Genomic DNA, 17,962 nt, shown 5'->3' on the forward strand with positions numbered 1-17,962 from the left:
TGTGAGTAGAATCTTACACATAGACATTTATGACTTTGGAAAATGTATATAGCCACTCTGTACCACCAGTTCCTGGTAAAATTAATTATTTCATGCAAACCATATTTATTGAACCTTCTGGGGCTTTGTAGCAGATCTTATTCCTAAAGCTGGAGGTAAAGAAGTAATTGAAACAGATAAGACCTCTTCTTTCCTTGAGCTTACGTTTTAGAGACAAATTAGAAAGGAAAAAAAAATTCTATCATGTAGGGTAGCATGCAGAGAGCAGAAGGCTTCTTGAATAGGTGACCTTTAAGAGAAGCCTTGAAAGAAAAAAGTACCAGTCCTGAGAAGACATGGGCAGAGAGTAAAAACTTGTGAAGGCAAGGGGCTGGATGGAAGGAATGAGAGGGGTGAGAGAAAGTCGAGATGACATGAGCAAAGTAACTGAGGGTGAAGTGATAAAATTAAGGTCAGAAAGATCCAAATCAGTTAGACATTTGCAAGTTGGTTTGAATTTTATTTTAAGTATATTGGGAAATTTCACAAAAGCATATGTTGAGGAGTGTGATATGAGCTGGTTCACATTTTGAAAAGGTCACTCTTAACAACCATATAGAGAATGAAAGCAATTAATGAACTATTGGAAAATTCCAGGGAGATGATGACAGAGACTTCAGTGGGGATAGCTGAGGTATATATGAAAAGAAGGAAAAGTCATAGTGATGGCTACATGGATTGCTTGTGAGATGGATGTGGGGTTGAGGAAATGCAGAGAGATCAAGGATGTGTCTTACATTTTGGCTCAGGCACCTGGATGAATGGTGATGATGTTAATTTGGTTAGGCAAGACTGCACCTATGATAAGGGACATAGGAATCATGTTTTGGGCTTGTTGAGTTTGAGATGCCTGTAAACTATCCAAGAGAAATCAAGGAGGTAGTTATTTATGTGATTCTGGAGTTTGGAAGGAAAGGGTAATAGGATTAAAAATTAATACTAATGAAATGCACGTAAAAATAGATATTTCATGTTAGGTTCCTCTCCCCTTTCTTGCCTGTGCAATACTCACGAAGAATTTCTCTAATCCCAGGACAAGCCATAAAGAGTTAACACTCTAAGAATGCAAGCAATTGAGGGAAGCTCCTCATGAAAATGTTTCTCCCACCCCATCCCTTATCCTGTTCCTCTCCATCTCCAACATCCATAAATTTCAAAGGGCTTCGGTAGCAACAGAGTCATATTAATAACTTTGACAAAGTGCTAAAGCATTTATCTTAAATTTAGTCATGGCCTGAAGATGCACTGCAGGCAGTTGCCTCACGATTCTTGGAAGAAATTGAAATGTCAGAGGAAATACGAGATGGCTGTATCGACATGTGTAAAAGCTTCCACACATCTACTATCAATTTATCAACATCCTTCTACGTTGAACTCCAGAGATACAATTATGTGACACCTACCTCTTATCTTGAATTAATCTCTACCTTCAAATTGTTGTTAGAAAAGAAAAGAAGGTAAAAATGAAGCTTTACATTTCTAAGTTAGCAGTGATGGCTTAAAAATATTTGTGTATACAAAAATGACAGCAATGTTGGAATAGAGATTTTTCTTCATATACTGTGAGCTTTGTTAAATCTTTAAAGAATTTAATCCATAAACATTTTGAGGCCAGGGAGTAGGCTTTAATCTTTCACATAGATGCATTGCCTTCTACATGGTAAATTCATAATCATATTTGTTAAAAGAGCACAGGTATGCTATTCAGAACTATGGTAAAATTTCAGGGTAATTGAACAATGATACTAAATAAACACCACTAGAGAGTCGTTTCTTTTTTGGTGAGTAATTAGATGATAGATAAGCCCTCTTTTCAGATATTCAAAAGTTGAGACCCCTGAGATAGCCATTTAGTATTCATAGCCAACTTTCCTTCTCCAAGAAACTCTCATTTGAAAGTATCCATATAAATAATAACATACTGTAGAATGTGTCAGTGTGAGTTTCTATGATGTTCTTGTGGATGACTTTAACATGCAGAAAATTTTATTAAGAATTTTCTGTGTTTCTAAAATTTAAAACCCAGTATATATTTGTATTATAAAATATGAAAATGTTATTAAGCTAGAAAGATAGAAGTTTAGAAAATGTTAGTAGTCCCCTTTAAAGTTAGGTCTTCAGTTATGCTCAGTCACATTCAAAAGGTGTTTAAACAAAATTTTAATATTGCATTTATAATTTTAATGTTTATATTTATAAACAAATATATAAACTTAAAGTTATATATGTATATAATTCAGAATTACAAATTTATCAGCCTTAAGTTCCTTTAACTGTTTGAATATTATCTATAAAATTGTGAAATTTTTACTTAAAAATACAAATCTAATTCTAGTGCTCAATAAAATGATTTATATTTAAAGCTCAAGTGCAATCCTTAATCTAATAGACTAAATTCTTGTAAGTGGGGCCAGTGTTGTGGTGCAGCGGGTTAATCCTTTGCCTGAGACACAGGCATTTCATATCAGAGCAGTGTTTCAAGTTCTAGCTGCTTTGCTTCTGGCCAGCTCCTAGAAAATGCGCTTGGGAAGACAGTGTAAAATGGCCCAAGTGTTTGGGCCCAGATGGACTTTGGCTCCTGGCTTCAGCCTGGACAAGCCCTGGCCATTGTGGCTATTTGGGGAGTGAACCCAGCAGATGGAACATCTTTCTCTTATTGTCTCTTCTTCTCTCTATCACTCTGCCTTTCAAAAGAAATTTTTTTAGATATATTAATATATTACTATTAATATATGGTTATATAGCAAATTATGAATCTTCCTGTGGCTAGCTCACTGTGTCAGGTATTTTTATTATTATTATTTTTTTTTTTTTGACAGGCAGAGTGGATAGTGAGAGAGAGAGACAGAGAGAAAGGCCTTCCTTTTGCCGTTGGTTCACCCTCCAATGGCCGCCACGGCTGGCACACTGCGGCCGGCGCACCACGCTGATCCGAAGGCAGGAGCCAGGTGCTTCTCCTGGTCTCCCATGGGGTGCAGGGCCCAAGCACTTGGGCCATCCTCCACTGCACTCCTGGGCCACAGCAGAGAGCTGGCCTGGAAGAGGGGCAACCGGGACAGAATCCGGCGCCCCAACCGGGACTAGAACCCCGTGTGCCAGCGCTGCAAGGCAGAGGATTAGCCTATTGAGCTGTGGCGCCAGCCTTGTGTCAGGGATTTTGAAGTACCTTTGCCCATACCAGCTGACATGCTACCCATGGACACTGCTCTTTTTATAGTGACTGCTGCTCTGTCCTCCCGAGCTGGAGTGACCTGTTCACTGTAATCTACACCCCTATGTTTGAATCATACCATTAGTATTTTCTCCATAAACCTAGTGAAATCTGCAATTCCCACCCAAGACTGTTACATGATTGGCCTGGGTTTTATTATTTATTTGACTCTCAAGATAATTGTGCTTTTCAAGTAGATCTTATGACCTTTAATATAATGGAATCTTGCTTTGGAGAGTCTGATTAAATTTTGTGTATCAGTCATGGACTAAGCTTTGTGCTCTCACAATATTTAAGAACATCCTAAAGGAAAGAAAGCTTAAAATAATGAGATACCAACTTACAGGAAGATGAAAAGAGTCACTGTTTTCTTGGCTTTTTCAAATATTCTCATATTTCAAATTTTCCTCTTTCAATTTTTTTCTTCCAAATTTTCTTATAAATAATTTTTTAAAAAATTCTCCTTTACCTCAATAAAATTCCTTCCCTATGATTACTTTTCCCTTGCTAAAGCCCTCAGCTCTCTTAATAGGCAGATAGTACTGTAACCTGGCAGCAAGTTCTCAGGTCACCTGCCAGGAAATCAATGGTTAAACTAACAAAGAGTCACATGGGATGAGCCACAATACTGAAGCTGGCTCATGCTGGCAGGTACGAGACCTTTCCTGTGCTTGCTGCACAAGGTTTTGACTGAAACCAAACTCCCAGATAAAACGGTATTGTATGCCTAGTCCTCTCAGTTCCCATTACTGTCGGGAATTTGGCTCACCTAGAGGGAATTCAACATGTGACAAAATGTGGCATGCCCTCACTTCTAAGTGTATTTTTTTGATTTGTTTTTGTGACACAGCTGCCAGTATCCTCATAATTTCCTTTTCTAGATTGAACCAGTTTCCTCCCCAGCCTATTTTTTGAACACAATTTCTAAACTATGTCACCTTTTTTTTTACTTTGAAACATTATGGGATACCAAGTATTTTTAAACAAAACAAATGATGAAGTATTTTCTCTCTATGAAGAGGATATATATGAATGCAGATTAAAATTTGAAAGTACATTACGATATTAAATTTTAAAGTACATTAAAATATTACATTTTCTGATCAATTTGCTTTATAATTGCTTTGCATACAAAAAGTATTGAGCTTTATAATTTATATTATTTGTCCTTTTACCCTTAATGAAAAAGTCTCACTTTAAAGAGCCTAATACATCTTAAAAGTGTTTTTAACTTTTGAAAACATTCAAAATAAGATATTTGGGGCACTGAAATTGTGTTTAAAATATGTGATGAAGGGGCAGGTGTGATGGCACAGCAGATAAAGCCACCACTTGGGATATCTGCATCACATAATCAGAGTGCCTGGGATCTGGTCCTGCCTCTGCTTCTGATCCAGCTTCTTGCTGATGCACACCATTGGAGGCAGCACATGACGGCCCAAGTATTTCAGTATCTACCACCTACATGGGAGACCCAGTTGAGTTCCAGGCTCCTGGCTTCAGCCTGACACCAGCCCAAGCTGTTTTGCATATTTGGGTAGTACAGCAATGACTGGAAAATGTCTCTTTTTTTTTCTCTTTCTCCTTTATAAATAAATAAACTTAAAAAATTGATCATAAAAGGTTTTAAGAAACAATAGTGTTGTTGGAATCAGCTTAGCCAAGTACTAATTTTAGAAGTACGACATTCATTTTGATAGAGGAGTCTCCTTGCCTTATGTCAACAACGTACTCTTTGGAATTTATATTATTTGTCTAGATATTATCTGGTACTGAAAATACAAAAACAAGTAAGACATACTACCTGTTCTTAAGAGTGCATAATCCAGTGTTCTAGGGTTCATATTTTTACAAATTGTTAATATTATGGAAATCACTTAGATCACTGAAAAGGTCAACAATACTCAGCTTTTTCCTTGATATAGGATTCAGGTCCTCAGGACTAACCTTGTTTTACCTATTTGTTTTCAGTGAAGTAATGAAAATGAAAAAGAGATATGAAGTGGGTTTGGATAAACTGGATTCTGCTGCGTCTCAAGTAGCCACAATGCAAACTGAATTGGGGGCACTGCATCCTCAATTAAAAGTTGCTAGCAAAGAAGTTGATGAAATGATGGTAATGATTGAAAAGGAGTCTGTAGAGGTTGCTAAAACTGAAAAAATTGTGAAAGCTGATGAAACAATTGCAAATGAACAAGCCATGGCTGCTAAAGCCATCAAAGATGAATGTGATGCTGACCTGGCGGAGGCCTTGCCAATACTGGAGTCGGCGTTAACTGCACTTGATACTCTTACTGCACAGGTAAGAGCTTAGCCAAGCACTTTCTAGGAAATAAATAATCACAGTTAAAGAAAGTAGTTAGTATTGTGTGCTACAATCTAGTCTGTCTCTTCATGTTAGTGTTTACATGTAATGAAATTGAAAACATTTTGAAAGTAGCAAAAAGATCTCCAACTCCCCTGAAAAATAAAATGCATGTATATGATGAACAATTTTGGTAAGGAAAAAAGCCACTAGACATTACAACATACAGTAGTAAAATGACACTTATTTGAAGAACTTTGCCATTGTAACAGTGGCATGAGACCTAAACAGTTAATTTTATTTTAAAGTACACATTTTTCATATTTAGGCATTTTTTGTAATTCAGATAAGCTTTATAGTAGATATGGCTGTGTCAGTGTTGAACAGTGATTTTTTTAATGAAACATACAATAATAATGTGTTTTAAATGATTTACTTTATACTAGTGGTCAGATTTGGTGAAATGTGTCATTAAAATTGAGATGTGAAAGGGGACTTTTGAGTTTAGAAAGATAAAGCTGGATTTATAAAAATAAATACTCTGGGCCGGCGCCGTGACTCAATAGGCTAATCTTCCACCTAGCGGCGCCGGCACACCAGGTTCTAGTCTGGTTGGGTCGCCGGATTCTTTCCCGGTTGCCCCTCTTCCAGGCCAGCTCTCTGCTGTGGCCCAGGAGTGCAGTGGAGGATGGCCCAAGTGCTTGGGCCCTGCACCCCATGGGAGACCAGGATAAGCACCTGGCTCCTGCCTTCAGATCAGCGCAGTGTGCCAGCTGCAGCGCACCAGCTGTGGCGGCCATTGGAGGGTGAACCAACGGCAAAAGGAAGGCCTTTCTCTCTGTCTCTCTCTCTCACTGTCCACTCTGCCTATCAATAAATAAATAAATAAATAAATACTCTGTCAATCTTGACTAAGCAACCTCCTAAGTACGGTGATAGAGAAGGATGTGTGATCCTGTCTTTGCACCTTACTCTAAATAGGTTTCAAGTTGAAATTTGAATATACATAGATACATTATTATGAAAGAGCAGGAAGTATTGGTCAGATTTTTATAATTGTAGGATGGAGTAGGCCTTAGGATTTGCTAGGCATGAGAGATATTGTAGGGTTAAAAACCATTAAGCATACCTGTTTATAAAGTAGGAAGACTTCAGAAACTTTGTAGAAAATGGAATCCAAAAAGAAGTTTGTCTTGGTGCAAAAAATTTGGAAGTCCATGCATACTTTTTCCCATGGAAAAATCTTTGTAGACATATTCTGGAAAGTCTTGCATTTTCCATAAATGATAAGCATTTTTACATAATGGAGTTTTCTTTTTTGTTTGTTTTTTTGTGGTGTTGTTTTTTTTTTTTTTTTTTTTTTTTTTTTTGCCAGGCAGAGTTAGACAGTGAGAGAGAGAGACAGAGAGAGAGAGTTATAGACAGTGAGAGAGAGACATAGAGAAAGGTCTTCCTTCCGTTGGTTCACTCCCCTAATGGCCACCATGGCCAGTGCTGTGCAGATCCAAAGCCAGGAGCCAGGTGCTTCCTCCCGGCCTCCCATGCAGGTGCAGGAACCCAAGCACTTGGGCCATCCTCTGCTGCCCTCCCGGGCCACAGCAGAGAGCTGGCCTGGAAGAGGAGCAACCAGAACAGAACCCGGCGCCCCAACCAGGACTAGAATCCAGGGTGCTGGCGCTGCAGGCAGAGGATTAGCCTAGTGAGCCATGGCGCTGGCCCATAATGGAGTTTAATACCTAAAAATCAACACATTTTGTTTAACATAGACACTATGGACAGAATTTTAGAAAAGCTTGAGAAAAAAATGTTTGTGACACATGGCAAACAGAGGATCAATTTGCCTCTGTGTAAAAAAAAAGGTCTTGCAAAGTAAGAAAACTGGTAGCTCTAAGATAGAATGGTAATTATAGAAAGAGGTAATTTATAAGAGGAAATACAGTCAATAATATATAAAATATATCCTACTTCAAGCATATTTATAGATATACAGATTAAAATAGATTTTTTTGTCCACTAAAATACCTACCACATCTTCTAAGGATGTATTTAGGAAAACAGATACACTTACATTCTTTCTATAAGGTGGTTTGTCAAAAGCTTTAAAAACAAATGCTATAAAGCCTTTAATTCAATATGTCATTGTAATATTAAAGTCAAAATGGAAGGGGAAAAGCATTGGTAGAGTATTAGAATTATGATGCATATCCATACCTTGAATGCTACATAGGCATTACAAATTATGATAAAGGAGCAGGTGTTTGACCTACTAATTAAATACACTGGTTGGAATGCCTGCCTTCCATATTGGAGTGGCTGGGTTTGAGTGCTAGCTCCACTCCCTATTTCCTCTTCCATCTGATGTGTACCCTGGGAAATGATGGCTAAAGAAGTTGGGGCTTGACACCCATAGGGGAGACTAGGATTGAGTCCCCTGCTCTCAACTTTGGCCTGCCCAGCCTTAGTCATTGTGGCCATTTGGTGAGTGAATAGACAAGTGGGAACTCCCTGTCTCTCAAATAAACACAAATTAAAAAATAAAGAAATTGTTCACATCCCTCTGTTTAAAACTAAGGTGGTATAAATGTTTACTAGCATGGAAGAATGTCCACTATGTATATTGATATTGGAACAGAGAACTTTCAAAATAGCATGTCAGTGTTGTGACTTAGCAGGTTAAGCTGCTGCCTGTAATGCTAGCATTCATTATGGGCATGGGCTCAAGTCCTGACTGTTCCACTTCAGATCCAGCTCCCGGCTAATGGCCTGGAAAGCAGCACAAGATAGCCCAAGTTCTTGGGCCCCTGCACCCGCCTGGGAGATCTGGAAGAAGCTCCTGGCTCCTGGCTTCGACCTGGCTTAGTCACAGTTGTTGCAGCCATTTGAGGAGTAAACCAGTAGATGAAAGATCTTTCTTTCTCTCTCTCTAATTCTGATTTTCAAGTAAATAAATAAATATTTTTTTTAAAAAAATAGTATATGTGAGGGCCGGCACCGTGGCTCACTAGGCTAATCCTCCGCCTTGCAGCGCCGGCACACCAGGTTCTAGTCCCAGTCAGGGTGCCGGATTCTGTCCCGGTTGCCCCTCTTCCAGGCCAGCTCTCTGCTGTGGCCGGGAATGCAGTGGAGGATGGCCCAAGTACTTGGGCCCTGCACCCCATAAGTACCTGGCTCCTGCCATCGGATCAGCGTGGTGCGCTGGTCACAGCGCGCAGGCCGTGGCGGCCATTGGAGGGTGAACCAATGGCAAAGGAAGACCTTTCTCTCTGTCTCTCTCTCTCACTGTCCACTCTGCCTGTCAAAAAAAAAAAAAAAAATAGTATATGTGGGGCCGGCACAGGTAAAGCCACCACCTGCAGTGTCAGTATCCCATATGGGCCCAGGTTAGAGTCCCGGCTGCTCCACTTTCCATACCGCTCTCTGCTATGGCGTGGGAAAGCAGCAGAAGATGGCCCAAGTCCTTGGGCCCCTGCCCCTATGTGGGAGACCCAGAAGAAGCTCCTGGCTCCTGGCTTTGGATTGGCGCAGCTCTGGTGGTTGCGGTCAATTAGGGAGTGAACCAGCAGATGGAAGACCTTTCTTTCTCTGTATGCCTCTCCTTCTCTCTCTGTGTAACTCTGACTTTCAAATAAATAAAGAAATCTAAAAAAATAGCATATGTGTTATATATGCTATGATTCCATTAGCTATTCTATGGCATATTCACTACTTTGTAGCATATGCAAATGGAAGAAAGATATAAAAAAAAAGCAAAAGTATTTATAGAACTATATTTAGGCTGGCGCCACGGCTCACTAGGCTAATCCTCCGCCTAGCGGCGCCGGCACACCGGGTTCTAGTCCCGGTCGGGGCGCCGGATTCTGTCCCAGTTGCCCCTCTTCCAGGCCAGCTCTCTACTGTGGCCCGGGAGTGCAGTGGAGGATGGCCCAAGTGCTTGGGCCCTGCACCCTATGGGAGACCAGGATAAGTACCTGGCTCCTGCCATCGGATCAGCACGGTAAGCCGGCTACAGCGCGCCGGCCGCGGCGGCCATTGGAGGGTGAACCAACAGCAAAGGAAGACCTTTCTCTCTCTCTCTCTCTCTCTCTCTCACTGTCCACTCTGCCTGTCAAAAAAAAAAAAAAAAAAAAAACTATATTTAGTAGGATTATAGGAGACTATTTATAATCCTACTATATAGTTTCTCTGTATAATCCTACTATATATAGTATATACGTACATATATACTGTCGCTCCCCCTCTTTGTGGAGGAACGACACTAAACCCTGACTAGGCTTCATATCCGAGTCATGACACCATTATGTCGCTCCCCCTCTTCGTGGAGGAACGACACAGGACCCTGCGCTGTTCTTTTGTCTGCTCGGCCCTCCCCGGGTTTGCTGCTGGTTCTTCCGGGTTGGCTACCGACCCTTCCACCTCCGTGGAAGGGCGGTTCCCCCTGCCACTTTCCCCACACTGCCGGCCGGCTCTCTCGGGGGCTGCACAGGTGTTCCTCTTAGATGTTCCTTGTGCATGTTGTCTCTCTCCTCCTTTATAGTCCTCTTCCACCAATCCCAACTCTGCTACCCACACGCCGAGTACGCTGCTCTCCTCCAATCAGGAGCAGGTCCCACAGTTTATTGGTTGAACTGGAGGCAGCTGTGTAGAAGCTGTTTCTCCCTTCTCAGCGCCATATTGTGGGAGAGCAGATGCATAGAATAAGTCTTAATTCCAGTAACTCAGTCCAGTCCGGGTTGCTCCCCACAATATACTATACATACTATATATACTATATACTACTAAATATAAGCCTACTATGATTTCTCTGTATTTTCTAATATTTGCAACATGTATGTAGTATTTTTATAGATTTTAAGAAGCTAAAAAATTCTACTTTCTGACACTCAATTATCTCTTCGTGTGTTTTTGAAGTCGATTTCATGTCCTAAGTTTCTTTTATAGGGTATCTTCCAACTGTTCCTTTTTGACTTTTCCTTAAGACAAACTCCTCAGCATTTTGTGATACAGTTCTATTGTTGCCATCATTTCTACTCAGTGCACAAAGTAGGTTTCTGTATATTCAGGCTTAGTTTGAAAACAGGAACCAGGTATAATTAATTTATAAACAAACATTTCTTTTAAAAATAATTACATGTTGTTATTTCAAGGATATTACAGTGGTGAAATCTATGAAGAGCCCTCCTGCTGGTGTCAAGCTTGTTATGGAAGCCATATGCATCTTGAAAGGCATCAAAGCTGACAAAATCCCTGACCCAACAGGTTCAGGGAAAAAAATCGAGGATTTCTGGGGCCCAGCTAAGAGACTTCTTGGTGATATTAGGTTTCTACAGTCACTTCATGAATATGACAAGGACAATATTCCTGCAGCTTATATGAATATTATAAGGAAAAATTATATTCCAAATCCAGATTTTGTTCCAGAAAAAATCAGGAATGCTTCTACAGCTGCTGAAGGTCTGTGCAAATGGGTCATAGCAATGGATTCATATGATAAGTAAGTCCTGATCAAAAGAAAGCTAATTAGCATGCCGTGTTTTTATATTTGTTCATTTAAACAATATTAAACTTAGAAGCTACATGAAAGCCTTCTTGGAAAAGAATGTACGAATCTACTTATGGTTGCATGTTTATTAGAAGCAGGATTACATTAATCAAATAGTGTAATACAGTGGTTCTTAAACTTTTGAGACTCAGGAGTCCTTTATACATTTAAACATTATTGAAGACATACAGAGCGTTCACTTACCATGTTAAAAACTATAATGGGAAAATTTTAAAACTTATTAGTTCATTTAAATATCAATTAAAACATCATGTTAATAAAAATAACATTTTATTAGTTCATGTAAAATATCAATTAAAACATCATGTTAATAAAAATAACATTTTTAAAAGAAATCAGCATTTTTTCCCAAAGAAAAAGGTGAGCATTTGTGAGAAGAGTGGTGTTTTATTAGATTTTTTTCAAGTGTCTTTAATGTGAGACAACTGGACTCCCAAATTTGTTTCTTCACTCAGTCTGTTGCAATATGTTGCTTTGATCAAAGTGTGTAAAGAAAATTTAGCCTCCCAGAGATGCTTGGTTGGACAAGGGAGAGCATCATAAACTTCCCAAAGATGGCAGAGGTCTTCAGAATTCACAAGGGGTCCTCAGACTATGCCCTGAAAACGATTGGCATAGTATATATTCTTGTGAGATGAGGAGCCTTTTTTTAAAAAAATTATTTGTTTGAAAGGCAGAATTACAGAGAGAGACAGACAGACAGACAGAAATCTTCTACCTACTGGTTCACTCTCCAAACAATGGCTGGAACTGGATCAATACAAAGCCAGGAGCTAAGAGTTTCATCCAGGTTGCCCATGTGGGTTGCAGGGTTTCAAACACCCTGGGCCATCTTCTGCTATTTTTCTGGGCCATTAGCAGTGAGAAGGGTTGGAAGTGGAGCAGCCTGGACTTGAACTGGTGCCCATATGGGATGCCAGTGCCATAGGCAGCAGCTTTACCCATTTTGCCACAACTCTGGCTTCAAGAGGAGCCATTTTTGATGACTGTATGAGAACCATTTATATCACACTCAAAACAGAATAGGAGTTCTGAAAGCAACTCCTCAGGGTATCCTTCAAATTCATACCCAATTTGAATGATTATGCATTTATATTAATGCTATACAGGTTTCAGATTGTGATATACTAGGTTAATGAAAAAATTTAATGTTTGGTCATTTAGTTGGAAACACAACATGACTGATCCCGTTTTCCAGATACTGAGAGGAGTGTTTAGATCCATTTTCCCTATATAATCCCTTTTATTACTGAATATGTATTTTTATATAAAAGTAAAATCTTTATTTTGTTTGAGATGAAATTCATACAATCTACATTTTAAACATTTAAATTTTATAATTCAGTTGTTTTTGGTGCATTCATAATGTTGTATGACCTATACTTATTAACTTCCATGTTTTTTCATCATCCCATGTGTTGATTAATCTTAGATTTCAGATTAGATGGGCCACTACACCCAAATATTTGATTAAAAATTATTCTAGAGGCTAGCATCATGGCCTAGAGAAGTTAAACTGCCATCTGCAGTGCTGGTAACCCATATGGGTACAGGTTTAAGTCCTGGCCACTCCACTTCTAATCCCACTCCCTCCTAACAGCCTGGGAAAGCAGCACAAAATTGCCCAAGTTCTTGGGCCGTTATACCCATATGGAAGACCTGGAAGAAGCTCCTGGGTGCTGGCTTTGGTCTGGCTCAGCATGGGTGTTGCAGCCAACTGGGGAGTGAACCAATGGATGGATGATTCTCTCTCTCTCTCTCTCTCTCTCTGTCTGTGTGTGTGTATGTGTGTGTGTATGTGTCTACCTCTCTGTGTAACTCTGATTTTCAAAAAATAAATAAATCATAAATTTATTTTGGACCCTTCTGTGTGTGGGTTTTGGGTAATGTTAACATTTAATTGAGAAAGCAGATTGTCCTTCATAATGCAGGTGGATTTCATCTAATCAATTGAAAGCCTTAAAAGTACAAAAGACCCCTCCCCCCAAACAGGAGGGCATTCTAATAGTAGATAGCCTTTGGACCTGAGTTGGACATTAACCTTTCCCTACCTTTCAAACCTGCTGATTGACCCTGTGGATTTTGATTTCTGGCCCCCATAATTACTTGAGCCAGTTCTTTAAAATCAATGCCTTTCCCTGTGGCTACACATCCTATTTGTGGCAGAATAATTAATAATAATTAAGATTTATTTATTAATTTGAAAGAGTTAGAGACAGAAAGACAGAGACAGGTCTTCCATCTGCTAGTTCACTGCCCAAATGACCGTGAAGACCAGGGTTAGGCCAAGTAGAAGCCAGGAACCTCATCAGGGACCTCATGTGGCTGGCAAGGGCCCAAGAATTTGGGCCATCTTCCACTGCTTTCCCATGCCATTAGCAGGGAACTGGGCCAGAAGTGCAGCAGCCAGGACACGAACTGTTGCCCGTATGGGATGCCGGCATGGGAGTCTGGGGCTTAACCGGCTGTGCCACAGCGCGAGCCCACATGGTTGCTAGTTCAAATTCAAGTCCCGGCTGTTCACTGCACCTGGTAAAGCAATAGGGGATGTTCCAGATGCTTGGGCCCTGGCACACACGTGGAAGATCTGGAAGAAGCTCCTGGCCCCCAGACAAGCTTAGCTACCATTGCGGCCATTTGGGGAGTGAGCCAGTGGATGGAAGATCTCTCTCTCTCTCTTCCTCCCCCCATCCCGCCCCGTGTGTGTGTGTGTGTGTGTGTACCTCTGTGTAAACAAATAAATAAATAAATCTTTTTTAAAAAAAATGCTGGCCCCTTGCATACATATTTTATTATAACTGTTTTGCTTGGGGGTACTGTTCAGAATTTTTATAAAAAATAAAATGGCAAAGTTAAAATACTTTTTCCTCATCAGAATTAAACTCTAGCCAATTAAAGTACTTTTTTCTCACATTATACATTCTACATGAATATCCTATTCTCCTTTTGAAAAGTCACCAGAATTCATACCAGCAATATTTTATTTGGGATTAAAAATTATATATTTGAAAACTATACATAATTGACATGTGTTTTAATAGTATTTTCTTATGTGTGGGATCAAGTTTCATTCTTAGAAAAAATATGTAGTGCAGAAATAAGTAAAAATTGCATAAAGAAGTGTTTTGTGTCAAAGTAAGGATATTAAAAATAAACTTGGTAGTAGAAAATACATTGTTCTATTAAATGGATATTTAATTTTCCAACTTTGCAGAGTGGCAAAAATAGTAGCTCCCAAAAAGATAAAACTTGCTTCAGCTGAAGGGGAGCTTAAAATTGCCATGGATGGTCTTAGAAAAAAGCAGAGAGCCCTTCAGGAAGTTCAGGATAAGCTGAACAAGCTTCAAGACACACTTGAATCAAATAAACAGAAGAAGGCTGACTTGGAAAATCAAGTAGGTTCTGATACAGACAAACATGAGCAAGTTCTCAAGTACGGTAAATAAGAGTGATGTTTATACTAGCATATAACGTTCCAGTCCTGTATTCTTCATGGTTAGAAATTGGCAGGCTATAGCCCATAGGCCAAATATGCTCATTACCTGTTTTTGTATGGTCCATGAGCTCATAACAGTTTTGAAATTTTTAATGATTACATTTTAAATGTTTCTAAAAGTACATACTTGCAACATATCCTCGGTTTTGCCTCTTGATCCACAATGCTGAAAATATTTTCTTTTTGACTCTTTCAAAAATAATTTGCTGGGGCCAGCATTGTGCCATAGCAGGTTAAGCCTCTGCCCGTGACACTGGCATCCCATGTGTATGCCAGTTCATGTCCCAGCTACTCCATTTTTGATCCAACTGGGAAAAGCAGTGGAAGATGGTCCAAGTGTTTGGGCCTTTGCCACCCATGTGAGAGATCTGGATGAAGCTCCTGGCTCCAGGCTTCAGCCTGGCCCAGCCTTGGCAGTTGTGGCCATTGGAGGTATGAACCAGCACATGAAAGATCTCTCTCTCTCTCTCTCTCTCACTCTCTCTGATTCTCCCTCTCTCTATGTAACTCTTTAAATATAAATAAATAAATCTTCTTTTAAAAATTGCCAGGCTCTGCCTTACATTACTAGAATACTGAGCTAGATTATTTAAATCCTATCTCCTCTTAAAAAGAAGGAAATAGAGAATTAAAGTTTTAAGTGACTTAGGTTTGTGTGACAGTTAATGGCAGAGCTGAGGTTAGAACTCAATATGCAGAACTATCACAGTGTCCACTGAAGATGTTAAGACTAAAAAGTTTCCTTAATTTATATAGTGATATCATTTGTTAAAGTTAACTGCCGAAGTCTGATTATGTTCTAGAAAAAAAGCATCAAGTTATTTTATAAGAGTCAACATTTACTGAGTGTTTATTATGTACAAGGCACTGTTTCTCTAAGAACAGTATGTTTCATCTCATTTATTCTCAGAACATCCTACAGCGGGAGATCATTTTTTTGTACCATTTTGAGGAAATTAAAGCACAAAAAGATTAAGCAACTTGCCAATGGTCAATTCCACTCATGGTACTAGCTTTGCCTCCCTCTATAGGATTTATATTTGAGTGAATATAGGACATTGTGCTTACCTTTAGAAATGTGATTTATTATCCGACATGGTATTGGAATGGTCCGTTTTAGTTTAAATAGTATAACCAATATATTACTCTAACCATTTTCAACTCTGCTCTATGTTTGAAATGTTTTCCCAAAATAAAATGTTAGAAAATTATGATAAATGATATACATATATATATGGATGTATATGTACCAAAAAGCTCCTTATGAAGAAAAAGTTTTGGATTAAATATTTTATTTAGTAATTTCTTAAGCCAACTTTATCATACTCTAGTACAGGTCTTAGACTCAGTTTATTGTAAGCTTTGTTGATTGAAGTGTGGATGAGAAAAGAAACTTATAATATAGAAGATATTTTATGAGGGAAATTAAAAGAAAAAGTGTTTAAATACAGGAAGTATCAAAAATATTACCAGTTACATTCTCTTTCCTTTTCCAAAGGTATATTTAGATAAACTGATACAGTATTTTCTTTCTTTTAATCCAAAAAGCTTACTTAAAATAAATGTTAATATCTTTAGGAAAAAGTACGAGACAAAAATCTTATTCCAAAATATTGATTTTATTATTGAATTTCTCTTTTCATATAAATATTTTAATTTGAACCTCGAGATATACTTAATCTTATCTTCTTCCAATACTGATGTATATTTAATCTTATCTTCTTCCAATACGGATGAGGCTAAGTTACTTTAAAGTGAAAATAATTTAGGTATCTGTTGGAATATTGCTGCCTCCTCAAAAGAAATGGGTTTTTCTTAAATCTGCCACATTCATAATTATCCCCCTTTTCATCACATTATTTAATTACATATAATCAAATTTGGTTGACAGTCAAATGTATAAAATGTGCTCTCAGCTGTTGATTGATGTCCTTCCTAAATTAAGCTTAATTACAAGTGTTCTAAGTAGGTTTACACAATTTAACAACTTGAAAATTGTGGTTTGTAAATAAGCATTGACTTTTAAACATTTAACCTCTAAGAGCATTGTTAAATCAGCCATAAATTAAATGAGGGAAATATGTTCATAGACTATTTAAAAATAAGTGCATCTGGATTATTTTGCAGAGTTTTAAAATCATTCTTTTGTGGATGTTGATAAAATCCTGCTTTCATTTTTGAGGTTGACTTGTGCAGCAAAAAACTAGAACGAGCTGAGCAGTTGATTGGAGGTCTTGGAGGTGAAAAAACTCGATGGAGCCATTCAGCTCTGGAGCTGGGACAGCTGTATATCAACTTGACAGGTGATATCCTCATTTCTTCAGGAGTTGTTGCTTACCTGGGAGCCTTTACATCTAGCTATAGACAGGTGAGGAATGCTGTTTGATCTCTTTCTGACCCTACTTCCATCATAGCCAACATTAACCTCAAGGGTTTGTGTTTTGCTTTGCTTTTTTTTTTTTTCATGAATACAAGGAACAAAATATGTTTAAATGATTTCTAGTTGTGTATTTCAGTTAATTTATAAATTAGGTTGGTAGCCAAAGCATGCTATGCAAAATACTCTTCTAAAATCTAATCTATCTATGAGCAGGAAAAAATCTACTTTAAAATGTAATATAAATAAATGTAAGTATTATGTAGTATGAAATCACAGGCTCTAATGTTAAAATTTCAGTTCCTAAGCAAGTATAAAAAGTACTAGGCCTTTGTGATAAATGTGCTTAATCAACTACTCCCTGTGAGTCTCAATAATAAATCATTTCAAAATAACTTTAGAGACTGACAGTTGGGGGAGGAAAAGATGAGCCTGTCTGAAATTCTGTTGACAAGTGGCTTCTCTTTAAAAAACAAACCTGAAATCCCCTTCTTTACGTTCCCATTCCTTTGATTCTGCCTCAGTCTTCTCCCTGGCTCAACGACTAACTCTAGGGATTAATCCTAATTCTACTCCCTGTTGTTCTCTCTTTTAAATTCCTCCCCACGTGAAACCCAACCTACTCTTCAGCTTTGTTTAGAAAAATTGAACTGCAGGCCAGTGCTGTGGTATAGTAGGTTAAGCATCCACCTGCAGTGCTGGCATCCCATATGGGCACCAGTTTGTGTCCCTGCAGCTCCTCTTCTGATTCAGCCCTCTGCTAATGGCCTGGGAAAGCAGTGGAGGATGGCCCAAGTGCTTGTGCCCCTGCATCCACATAGACTCTGAAGAAGCTTGTAGCTTCCAGCTTTGGATCAGCCCAGCTCTGGCTGTCTGTAACTGCCTCTCAAATGAATCTATCATTCTTCTTGGGGCCAGCGCCATGGCTCACTTGGTTAATCCTCCGCCTGTTGTGCTGGCATCCCATATGGGCA

The 17,962-nt window shown here is 38.8% G+C and overlaps 1 protein-coding gene across 2 annotated transcripts in view; it reads left to right on the forward strand.

The window, feature by feature from the left end:
• Nucleotides 1-17,962, forward strand: part of DNAH7 (dynein axonemal heavy chain 7) — a 384,555-nt gene that overhangs the window by 231,873 nt on the left and 134,720 nt on the right. For both annotated transcript variants that reach the window (XM_089330144.1, XM_089330145.1), the window contains 5 exons: nt 1,267-1,496; nt 5,222-5,552; nt 10,700-11,046; nt 14,330-14,510; nt 16,794-16,979. In XM_089330144.1, the coding sequence (XP_089186270.1) occupies nt 1,267-1,496; nt 5,222-5,552; nt 10,700-11,046; nt 14,330-14,510; nt 16,794-16,979 (1,275 nt within the window). The remainder of the gene's footprint in view (nt 1-1,266; nt 1,497-5,221; nt 5,553-10,699; nt 11,047-14,329; nt 14,511-16,793; nt 16,980-17,962) is intronic.

Source organism: Oryctolagus cuniculus, chromosome 3 (assembly GCF_051225735.1).
Source record: "Oryctolagus cuniculus isolate XC-2025 breed Fujian yellow rabbit chromosome 3, ASM5122573v1, whole genome shotgun sequence".
In the NCBI taxonomy this organism is placed as follows: Eukaryota; Metazoa; Chordata; class Mammalia; order Lagomorpha; family Leporidae; genus Oryctolagus; species Oryctolagus cuniculus.